Raw genomic sequence first — 12566 nt, forward strand, 5'->3', positions numbered from 1 at the left:
CAAGCCACAAAAGCCTGAGAATGGCATTCCAAGAGATATATCCATTAAATTATAATAATATAGAAATTGCAAGTGCAAAGATGAGGAAGTATGTGAGAGCATCCATGTAGAGGACTCACAAATACCTTGATATTGCTAAAAATAATATTTGTGAAGGTGAAATGTAGTAACTGCTAGATTTTTAAGCATGTTGAACACCACAAAAGTAGTTTAATGTAGTTCTTATATAGTGGGGAGTCTTCTGTAATGTTCGGAGCCTGTGTGACATGACCATACCAGTATTGTAGAAAGATCTTTCGAGCAGTAATATGAAGGAAAGTTTGGAGGGATTGAGATAAGAAGCAGGTCCCTATAAAGAAATCAGTGCAAAAACTAGGTGAGAAATGGTGAGGGTCTTGCAGGCTAAAAAATAGGTAATAAAAAAGAAAAAAACTTGCCTGATTAGCATAGGTTTCAGAACTTGTGATTTTGCAAATTTCAGAAAAGTTCAAGAATGAAGTTTTCCATAAGAAGAACTGTATAAATAAATATGCATGTCTCCAGTTCACAAATAGATTACTTTATCCAAACATCAACCACATATTGTAACAATAAAAACCATTCAAACTTGCATGCTGCTTCATATTTTATTATCTATAATGATGCTTCCATTTATTAATATTTATGAATTTGCTTCTCCCAGTGGATTTTCAGAACATTGCCTCTTCCACACACCACATAGAACCATGATCTTGCAAGATGACCTTTCAGAATAACTTTTTATTCTTGTGCAAATATAACATATTCTTTCTATTGTACCTTTAATTCTAGAGAAACATAACATCTCAAAGTTGCCCTGTTTTTGCCTACAGAAGTCTTTAAAGAATACAATGTGAAATTTCTTTTTTCTTCATATTCATACTCTTTTGTTTGCTATTATTTTCTCAATTACATACACAAAAATACTGTCTCCTGAGATACATTTAATTAATGAGGGTTACAGTGTTTATATATGTTAATTGAAGCTTCAGAACATTATATCTGACATAATCTGTGGTTGGGTTGTTTCCATATAATTTTAGTGCCTCAATTATATTATTCCTAATGTAGTATTATGCAAACTAGTCTTTAAAGCTAAAATACTTATTAACAATAGGAATAATCATATGATAAAATATGACAACACTATAATTGCTAACATTGAATGATTTTCTATTTTAACATTAAGAGAATGAGCAATAACTTTTCACAGACCAATGTAACTTGTTCTATTAACTTCAAATATAAATAACCACTGAAATTTATGGTATATTTTGGTCTTTTTTGATCCCCATAACAGACATAAATGAAATATTCAATTTATTTGTATTTATCAGGATGACAATATCTCTTGTGATTTTTTCAATGCTTTCCTTTTATACACATCATCTTATTGTATTCACAGTGGCCCCAGAAGGTGGGTGCTATCGCTTTTATTTTATAGATGAGGAAACAGGCTTAGAGAGGCCGGTTGACCTGCCCAAAGACACACAACTAATCAGCAGATTGCCAAGAGATGAACACAGGTGATTCAACTCAAAGCTCAGTACTCTTTCTATATGTTTCACTCACCATGGCCTAATATTTGCTCTACTATCAGCTAGTAGGGAATACAAAGACCTAGTAAAACACAGATTCCTGCCCTTTGGTTGAGAGAGAAAGTATTAGCAATGAGTAGCAATTTGAAATTGGTTTTAAGTAAATGATAAATAGGATCAAGGAGGTTAGAGAAATGAGACATCTTTATTAGCATGGTAGAGTTGTAACTAGTTTACAGTAGCATAGTAAGGTGTGCTCTATGTAGTATACTGTGCTTATGTCTCTGCTCTTTAAATACACATGATTTCGTTGCTTTAGCTTTGGTAACAAATGAAAACAATTGGAAGAACTAAATTTTCTAAAGAAGAAGATGTAAGCTGATTATCAGTTCAGATACTGACTTTGAAAAAAGGGTTGGAAATGTAAAGAACAAATGGCAGAATATTTGTAAAAAAGGTAAATGTGTAAGTCAAAATTTGGAGTTCTCAACACCTCTCATTTTGTTTTTCATAGTGGTCTTGTGGTAGTTTTGGCATGGAAAAATTTGGGATTCAAACTGTAGGAAAAATCTTTTTCAAAATAAGAGAAAGTGTTAAATTGATACAAGAGTCAGCCTTTTCAATGGCTCTCAGCTGTATTCCCTAAGCCTTTTATACTTGTCCAGTATTGGACATTATGTATTTATTTATGTATCTGCCCCTTCCATTAATCCATTAACTGCTAGAAGATTATTTCCAGTGTTATCATAGTGCATGGCACACATTTGTCATACAAAAATTGGTGAATTTTGTTGAGATGAATATGGAACTTGACAATCCAGACACTGGCAATTCCTAAGCACCAGTAAGATCTAATTTAGCCAGATAACTTTTAACCACTTGGGCTAATGGAAAGTGTTTATTAAGTATTTCAAATTAAATCTTTTATACTGAAAGTAGTTATTTTTTGAATTGCTAATCTGATGGCAGCTTTTTACTTAAGGCCAACAGTATGGCACAAATGACTCACTAGGTAGAATTTAGCAGTTGAAGTAGAGGTTAGGGTCCAGTCTCTTAACACCATGAAAATGTTTCCATTGTCTAATGGCCTCCCTTGCCACCATTACATCTCAGAACTATGTGACCTTCATTGCAAAGAACTAGCAAAACATAATATTGCCCAATTTAACAAACAATTGTTATTCTTAACCATGTCTCCAGTAGGATGATAGTTACTGAGAATACAGAGGTGGATAAGAAACATCTATGGAGCACCATTTAGTGGTCAGGCAGTGTGTCAGGCACTGGGAATACAGCATTAGTTCCTGTTGGCATAAAAATTTTTTATGGCATTTCACGCTCTAATGGGAAAGAGATATGAATTCTGATACATGCAATAGAATTGAACCTACATAAGGGAGAAAATAATTATGCTTCCCGGTGACAGGGAAACCTCCACAGAGGAAGCAAAATTTGAATGTTGCCTTGAAAAATGAATGGTGTGTCCTAGCCTCACAGGGATCCTACCTTATACTTCAGACCCAAAAGCATGAAAACATTAAAAATGTATCTTATGTGTTAGAGGAACTATCTGTTAGGATGCTCTTGGCTGACAATCACAGGAAATCCAATTCCATATGGCCTGAAAAAGTAAGGACATTAACTCAAATGAAAAACCCAGAGGAAGGGTGACAGCAAAATTGGTTAATTAAAGGGATCAACACATGATCAGAAACATAGGTCTTTTTTCATCTTTCTGCTCTATTCTTGGTATGTATTGGCTTTACCCTCAGGCTGATTCTCTTCCTGGCCAGAGCATTTTCAGGCATCACATGTGGTGCAACAATGGCCAAAGGAAAAAGAAACTCAATGTAGAAACTTAATGGTCTCTTCCTGAGTGTAGAAATCTTTCTTGAGAGCTCCTGAGTAGACTCCTCTTTGTCTCATTGGTCAGAATTGTACTGTCGCTGACTAACCAACCTCTGACAAGAGAAATGAGGCCAACGGGGGCTGGACCTTGGGCTGGAGTTTCAATCTGTCTTTGCCATAGTACATGGCCATAAGGTTAGGGTCAGGGGGAGGTAGATAAGCTGTGTAGACAATGACCTGAATGAGCTTCAGGAACCAAGAGTGGAAGTCATTAGTTCATAGGGAAACTACTGGATGGAGTAGTTAGATGGAGAGAGCTTAGTTTGGAAGGAAAGCAGAAAGCAAACATTGCTTTGTGTGCCATGTCAGAGACTTATACCTTAACTTCTATGCTATGGGGCAGCGTCATTTCTAGAAAAATGTCAAATTATATGGTTTTGAGCAAATAGTATCATTTTTAATAAGATTCTTGGTCTATCTTGATCAAACCAATTATATCAGATAGAGGTATTTAAAATACCAGGAATTTTATTTTTTTTAACTTAATAAATATTAAAAAACAGATTTTAGTTTATGAGTTTTCATTCAAATAGATCTTTGACATGACAAATATAATTTTATTGGTATTTAAAGTTAGGTCCAAACTATCAATCTCAGAAATTGTTTGTCAGCACACACTCTTTCCTTTCCTCTTCTCCTCTTCTTTCCCTCAATGAAGGGGTGGGAATTTTCTTACATAATACGTATTCTTGTATCACACATACACATCCCTCTGCTTTATTTTTTTTCCCAGTCAAAACTTGGAAAATAATTAGGAAGTGAAAGACATTTACATTCAAAATAACTGAAAATAGCAGAGTTAATTCTATCAAATAGTTTTTCTCTCAAGGAATATTTCTGATTTTAAAATAATTTATAAATTACATACCTCTTTTTTTTTTTAAGGCAAAACAAGAAACAGGAGTGCAAACAAACTTTTTTTTTTTACAACTTTGCACTTTTCCACAGTAGTCTTTGTCCTTAAGTTAGAAAATAGCCCCCCCTTGTGACCAAAAATCAGCTAATTGGGCAAAAGAGCAAAAAACGAAACAAACTTTAAGCAAGTCTCCAGAGAGGAGGAGGCAGGAAATCAAGAAAAGACTGCCCCTTCAGAATGATGTTAGTGTTACATTTCTTAGGTTAGAAATTGCTGGTTCGTAAACACTTAGGTTAGAAATTGCTGGTTTGTTGATGGTGCTGTGGTTAATTCTGATTATTAACTCTAATTCCAAAAGTAGATTTATATTTGATCTATCCTGTAGGAAATTTATTTTTATAAAATTCTATTTCTTACATTTATAATGTATATTCACTGTTGGCTTGTAGAACATGTACAGGATGAACAATCATAACCAACATCCTTACTTTTTTTTTTCCTGAAAACTATTAACAATAATGAGGTCGCTAATGAAGGTAGCATTTTTGGTAGGTTAATGGGGATTTAGAAAGACAAAATAGATGGGGCGCCTGGGTGGCTCAGTCGGTTAAGCATCCAACTTCAGCTCAGATCATGACCTCACAGTTCGTGGGTTTGAGCCTCGCATTGAGCTCTGTGCTGACTGCTCAGAGCCTGGAGCCTGCTTCAGATTCTGTGTCTCCCTCTCTCTGCCCCTCCCCTGCTTACTCTCTGTCTTTCAAAAATAAATAAACATTTAAAAAAATTAAAAAAAGAAAGACAAAATAGAAAATTAGGTAGTCAAAGATAATTTCTAAATTTTAAATATTTTCAAATCAGCTGCCTTTAATATTATCCCCATATCCTTGTAAACTATTTTTAAAAATAGCAGAATCATGAATTACTATTTTGGGTAGCCAGATATGATGGGCATAGTCCCTGAATGCTGAAGAAAGCCTAAAGACTGCCATTTTTCTTTTTTAAAGTGAAACAGAACAACCTTGCCAAGAAAATGTAGATGTAGTTAAGCTTTAACACCTAGAAAAATACTGAAGCAAATCTCTGATCGGCCAATTTGGATTCATCTCTAGGAAAGTGCAGAATATAAAAACAAAACAAAAATGTAGCTTTGTAAACACAAAAGTACATGAGCTTAATCTAACTAAAATTAAGATGAACTGAGATTAAAATGAACTACTGAAGTAAAATTAACCCAATTTCCTGAATAACAATAATAGTTATTATTAGTATTTGCTCTAACATTTATTGAGGGTTTATTATTAACCAGGCATTATGCTAAGCACTCCACGCATATTATCTCATACAATATAACAACTTCCTATTGTTATAATTCACATTTCACAAATGAAGAAATTGGGGTTTATGGAGTTTAAGTTCTGTGACTAAGATCAAATCATAGGTCAAATTTCAAACTCAGAGCTGGCTCACTAACTCTTAACCTCTATGTTTGTTGGAAACCAGGACTGGTATTCCCAGGATCACATACTTCACCTTCTACATTTTTAAGTTGTATCTAATTCAGTGATGGGTATTTGGATCAATCTGTAAAAGCTGGAATCTTCCACATGATGTAATACCCAAATTGCTTAACAAAGACACTGTTGTTAAGAGAGCCCACTGGGTAGATTAAAGAATCAAAAGTCAAGGAGGGAGAAAAGTGTGGCATTTTGACTAAAGAGAAGAAGACCAGGGATTCAGTTTGTGAAGACTCTTTAGATTATTCTCAAGGTAAGGATTTAGACTTTCTGATTCTATGAAGCAGAATATTAGATGATAATTATGTTCTTTAGCATCTGGAATCCAAATGTATTCTAGTTTGGTTTTACCAAAGCTGTATGTCTCTAGGTCTGCTTCAGGATGGGATACAGCATTCTATTTTAGTGTGGAACAATTCAGGGAATCTCATCCTCATTTTAATTCATCCATAAGTCGTATCAGTCTCCCCCACCCCCTGCCCACCCATGATCTTTTTTCTTTTTCCTCTTCCTCCTCCTTTTCCTCTTCCTCCTCCTTTTCCTCTTCTTCCTCTTCCTTCTCCTTCTTCTCCTCTTCCTCCAATCCTTCCCTCCTTCTCCTCCTTCCCCTTCTTCCCTTCCCTTTCCCTTCTTCCTCCTTTTCCTCCCCCCACCCTCCTCTTCTTCTTCTCCTTCTTTTTTTCTGTCTCTGTAATTCCCCTGTCAAAACTTTTCTGGAATGGAGCCATGCACAGGAACAGGCACCTAGTTAATACTTGTTGAATGAGTGGAGGAAGTGACACAAAAGAGCCTTCAATTATGAAGAGTTACATCTAGATAAAGGAGACAGAGGATATTCCAGGTAGAATATCTTGAGCAGTGTGGGGGTGCCTAGGGGGCTCAGTCAGTTAAGCAACTGGCTCTCAATCTTGGCTCAAGTCAAGGTCTTACAGTTTGTGGGCCCTGCTTGGACTATCAGTGTAGAATCTGCTTGGGATTCTCTCATTCCCTCTCTCTTTGCCCTTCCCCTTCATGTGTGCTCTCTTTCTTCCTCTCAAAATAGATGAACTAAAAAAATTTAAAAACAAAACTGAGCAGTATGAATTATTTAGGGAGATCCAAGTGGCTAAACATGGCTGGAATAAAGGCTGTGTGATAGAAAGATTGTACAGCTTAGTGACAGCTAAAAGCCAGGACTCTGGAGCCTGCTAGCTATCCATGGTTTGAATATTGTTTCCACCAATCATGAGCTGTGGTTCTCTGGGCAAATGAGATAACCTCACAGCACCTACCTCATGAGGTATTAGGAAGATTAAATGAATTATAGCATAAGAAGTGCTTGGAACAGTGTATAATACATAATGAGTACTCAATAAATATGGATCCTACTATTACTACTATTATCAGGTAGGTGAGTAGTGGGTGGGTACAGGTCTTGGAGCTTCCTATGTAAAAAAGAAGAACATTTATGCCAAAAGCCACTGAGAGTTTTTGAAGATTTGTAAAAATTGAGGAGACAGGGTGTGATTTGAATTTTGTGATTCTGGGACCAAACTGAAGACTGAGGAGGCAGTCCAGATGAAAAGAAATAAGGACTGAAACTAAGTCAATTCTAGGAGTTGTGGAGAGGAGAAAGAACACCTAGGGAGAGTTATCATGCTGAATCATAGGACTTGGCACCTAACTGGGTTAGAGAGAGGGCCAAATCTCAGTTGTCAGGCAGTGGAAAGTGTATGGGTAAAGATATGTCACTGAGAATGGGAATATCAGGAAAGAGGTGGATTTGGAGGAAGATGAGTTTAGTTCTGTACATGGTATCTTTGGTTTTAGACATGTAAGTTTGAAGAGAACAGACAAGTACCAATGCCCTAGTAAGCACTGGAACTGAGAAGAATCCTAGCCAATGTATTAAGTCAAGATGTTTATACTTCTGGGCTTAAGAACAATAATTTTTTTTGTTGATTAGTTAAGATGCTACCTATACCTTAATTACAGATTGTCACAGACTTTGACTCTGGAGTTCTCTCTTGTCCAGCAAGACAGCAGACACAGAATTGAATACAAGAGAGGCTAATGTTCGGGAGGAGACAAGAGCCCCGAGTAAGGGTCCTTGCTCCATATTTATTAGGATCAGAAGGCTTACAAACGTGATGGATGTGCAAAAAGAGATAATAAAACAGTGATCATTAACTGAAGTGTGTGAGAGAAAGGGGTTTTCAAAGATATGTGGTATTAGGATTTCAGTCAACACAAAACAAAATTGCAGCACCAAGCAGACGGCTGTTTACTGCAGGTGCCAGGTGCCATGTCTGTTTACCTTAACTTGTCTAGGGGATAAGACAGATGGAGGACGCTATCTCAGGGTTAACAAGGCATTTATGTATGTATATGTGTGTGTGTGTGTGTGTGTGTGTATGTATGTATGTATATATGTATGTATGTATGTATTTATTTATTTTTGTTTTTACTGATTAGCTCCAGGTAATTTTGCCTTGCTGTGGAGGTCTTTTTTTTTTTATTAAATATAATTTATTGTCAAATTGGTTTCCATACAACACCCAGTGCTCATCCCTACAGGTGCCCTCCTAAGTGCTCATAACCCACTTTCCCTTCTCCCCCACCCCCCCCCCATCAACCCTCAGTTTGGTCTCAGTAAGAGTCTCTTATGGTTTGTCTCCCTCCCTCTAACTTTTTTTTTTCCCCTTCCCCTCCCCCATGGTCTTCTGTTAAGTTTCTCAGGATCCACATAAGAGTGAAAACATATGGTATCTGTCTTTCTCTGTATGACTTATTTCACTTAGCCTAATACCCTCCAGTTCCATCCAGGTTGCTACAAATGGCCAGATTTCATTCTTTCTCATTGCCAAATAGTATTCCATTGTATATATAAACCACAACTTCTTTATCCATTCATCAGTTGATGGACATTTAGGCTCCTTCCATAATTTGGCTATTGTTGAAAGTGCTGCTATAAACATTGGGGGTACAAGTGCCCCTATGCATCAGTACTCCTGTATCCCTTGGGTAAATTCCTAGCAGTGCTATTGCTGGGTCATAGGGTAGATCTATTTTTAATTTTTTGAGGAACCTCCACCCTATTTTCCAGAGTGGCTGCACCAGTTTGCATGCCCACCAACAGTGCAAGAGGGTTCCCGTTTCTCCACATCCTCTCCAGCATCTATAGTCTCCTGATTTGTTCATTTTAGCCACTCTGACTGGCGTGAGGTGGTGTCTCAGTGTGGTTTTGATTTGTATTTCCCTGATGATGAGTGACATTGAGCATCTTTTCATGTGTCTGTTGGGCATCTGGATGTCTCCTTTAGAAAAGTGTCTATTCATGTCTTCTGCCCATTTCTTCACTGGATTATTTGTTTTTCGGGTATGGAGTTTGGTGAGTTCTTTATAGATTTTGGATACTAGCCCTTTATCTGATGTGTCATTTGCAAATATCTTTTCCCATTCTGTCAGTTGCCTTTTAGTTTTGTTGATTGTTTCCTCTGCAGTGCAGAGCTTTTTATCTTCATGAGGTCCCAATAGTTCATTTTTGCTTTTAATTCCCTTGCCTTTGGAGATGTGTCGAGTAAGAAATTGCTGCGACTGAGGTCAAAGAGGTTTTTTCCTGCTTTTTCCTCTAGGGTTTTGATGGTGTCCTGTCCCACACTCAGGTCCTTCATCCATTTTGAGTTTATTTTTGTGAATGGTGTAAGAAAGTGGTCTAGTTTCATTCTTCTGCATGTTGCTGTCCAGTTCTCCCAGCACCATTTGTTAAAGAGACTGTCTTTTTTCCATTGGATATTCTTTCCTGCTTTGTCAAAGATTAGTTAACCATACATTTGTGAGTCCAATTCTGGGGTCTCTATTCTATTCCATTGGTCTATGTGTCTGTTTTTGTGCCAATACCATGCTCTCTTGATGATTACAGCTTTGTAGTAGAGGCTAAAGTCTGGGATTGTGATGCCTCCCATTTTGGTTTTCTTCTTCAAGATTACTTTGGCTATTTGGGGTCTTTTGTGGTTCCATATAAATTTTAGGATTGCTTGTTCTAGCCTCGAGAAGAATGCTGGTGCAATTTTGATTGGGATTGCATTGAATGTGTAGATTGCTTTGGGTAGTATTGACATTTTAACAATATTTATTCTTCCAATCCATGAGCATGGAATGTTTTTCCATTTCTTTGTATCTTCTTCAATTTCCTTCATAAGCTTTCTATAGTTTTCAGCATACAGATCTTTTACATGTTTGGTTAGGTTTTATTCCTAGGTATTTTATGCTTCTTGGTGCAATTGTGAATGGGATCAGTTTCTTTATTTCTCTTTCTGTTGCTTCATTACTGGTGTATAAAAATGCAACCGATTTCTATACATTAATTTTGTACCCTGCCACTTTGCTGAATTCATGTATCAGTTCTAGCAGACTTTTGGTGGAGTCTGTCAGGTTTTCCATGTAGAGTATCATGTTGTCTGTGAAAAGTGAAAGTTTGACTTCATCTTTGCCAATTTTGATGCCCTTGATTTCATTTGTCTGTTTAGACAAACCAATAACCAGGGTAACCAGCCTAGAGGAGGGAAGAGATAAGGAGGAAAAATGGTGGGGAGAATATATCTGTATATCCAGAATTGACCTGGAATTAATCCAGGCAATGCTGCAGCACTGGTCTAGAGGAGCTGTCCATCTGGTTAAACAGGGTCTGTCTTGCTCCAGTAGATACACAGTTACCCAGTGTGGAGGGGCATGGTTTGGTGTAGGCTGGTCCTGCCTCCACTGTGGGACCCTCGGATGATCCCTGAAGCCCTGCCTTGGTGGTGGTGGGGGGGGAATGGCGATCCCCCAGTCTCTTCTCCATGGACCTGGTGGACTCCGTTTGAGTCATCCTCATTGTGCCATGGGCCCAGACGGGGCTGTCCTTCTCGCTCCACCAGCTCCCCTGACCCTGGACTTGGCTGGGAATCAAAGACCCGCTCCATGCGCTCTGACACTGGGGAAGCGCCTCTCTGTGTGGCACAATATGTGGTCTCAGTTGGCTTTGTCTGTGCCGCAGCACTTCAGGGAGGGTTGCCTTCTCCTACTGCGGACTGCCCCGCCAACCTCGCTGGGCCCTGGGGGTGGTGGGTGCAGGCAGGCTTTGTCTTTTCCCACAGTGCTCCTGAGAGGGGGCCACTTTCTCCTAGTGCAGACTGCTCCCCTGATCTACCCCCAAACCCAGGGCTGGCTCCCCACTTCCCCAGGTGCACAAACAGGGACCCGGCCGCAGTCTGAAGAAAACCCTGCAGTTGGAGATAGGATCCCTCTCAGTCCCAGTCGGAGGTTTTTCTCTTGTCCAGATACAGTCCTACACTTTCCCAGCCGCTCCTTCTCTGCCTTTTGTCTCTCCGCAGAAGGGGATCCCTCCCCTCCATGTCTACGAAGCCTGTTTTATCTTCCCCAATTCACAATCACCCACCTATCGTTTCTCAAGTTGTCCCATTTTCTTCCTGGTAGATTTAGTATCTTTTCCTCCCAGACTGTTGGGGTTCAAAGTCCTTTGGCTTCAGAACTTCTTTGTTTGAGAGATGCGGGAGGTATGGATCCCCCTACTTCTCTGCCATGTTGGGTGGGTGTGGCGGAGGTCTTTTTTGCCCTCTTTACCTGTTTACCTATTCTAGGAAGCTTTAGTCCTGTGGAAGCAGATTTCTGCTCTGCTCTTTGTTCTACACTGGGCCGCTTTTGCCCTGTGGCCACTTTCTGCTCTAAGCCTTGTTAACCCATTGGTGCAAGCTCAGGGAATTCTTAAGCTTATTCCCCACAATAGATATTAATATTAAAAAGATTAACCAAACCCCATCCAGAAAATTGTGAAGTTGGGAGATTCTTTGGGCGATTCAAGAACATTATGATTTATTGTTGGACAGGAGTGACTAAAATAAAGGCATTGCTGATTAAGTTATATATTGAGGATTTTGTTAAATGACCTTCTTTGCAGTGAACTGCCTTTGATTGGACAAATAAAATATAGACATTATTTGTGCATAAATATTAACATGTGCATGTATATATGTTTGTAGTTTCTCACTTTTTAGTCATTCAAAAATTTAACTATGCCTCTGTAATTTTTCATCTTTCCCCCATAGGTATCTCTGATGAGTATATAACACCTATGTTTAGTTTTTATAAAAGTGTTGCAGAATTGAAAATGACTCAAGAAGAGTATGCTCTGCTTACAGCAATTGTTATCCTCTCTCCAGGTAATTTTATTGTTATGTTTTTATCTTTATGCCATTTGTTTATTCTCCTCCCTCTCCAGTATAATAGCAATAAAGTTTCTTAAAGAAAAGTGTAGAAGACACAGAGGCATAAAGAAAAAATAAAATGGCCTGTAATTCCACTACTCAAATGGAATCATTGTTAATATTTCAGTGTAGTTCTTCCCAGCCTTTCCTGTAAACATTAAAGTCTTTCATTGAATAATTGAGTTTGGAACACCTACTATGTACTAAACATGGTTCCAGACAATGGAGGATACAGCAGTAAAGAAACAGGCCAAATATAGCTACATAGAGCTTGCATCCTAGTAGGATGAGAAAGACAATAAATGAAGAAACAAAAATAACTTTCAGGAGGTGGTAATGGTAAAACAACTATAAAGATGAGGCTATAAGGAAGGAAAGTGGCAGCAGAATGTTATAATTGGTGGGCAGGAAAGGCTTTTCTAAGGGATTGAAATTTGAACAGGGAAGTAAAGGAAATTACATCCTTTTTAAACTTACTTTTTTTAAA

At 38.1% G+C, this 12566-nt stretch overlaps 1 protein-coding gene across 4 annotated transcripts in view; it reads left to right on the forward strand.

Annotated features, from left to right (window-relative positions):
- Window positions 1–12566, forward strand: part of NR1H4 (nuclear receptor subfamily 1 group H member 4) — a 74917-nt gene that overhangs the window by 60471 nt on the left and 1880 nt on the right. For all 4 annotated transcript variants that reach the window (XM_030323487.1, XM_030323488.1, XM_030323485.1 and 1 more), the window contains one exon: window positions 11921–12034. In XM_030323487.1, the coding sequence (XP_030179347.1) occupies window positions 11921–12034 (114 nt within the window). The remainder of the gene's footprint in view (window positions 1–11920; window positions 12035–12566) is intronic.

Source organism: Lynx canadensis, chromosome B4, assembly GCF_007474595.2.
Source record: "Lynx canadensis isolate LIC74 chromosome B4, mLynCan4.pri.v2, whole genome shotgun sequence".
Taxonomy (NCBI): Eukaryota; Metazoa; Chordata; class Mammalia; order Carnivora; family Felidae; genus Lynx; species Lynx canadensis.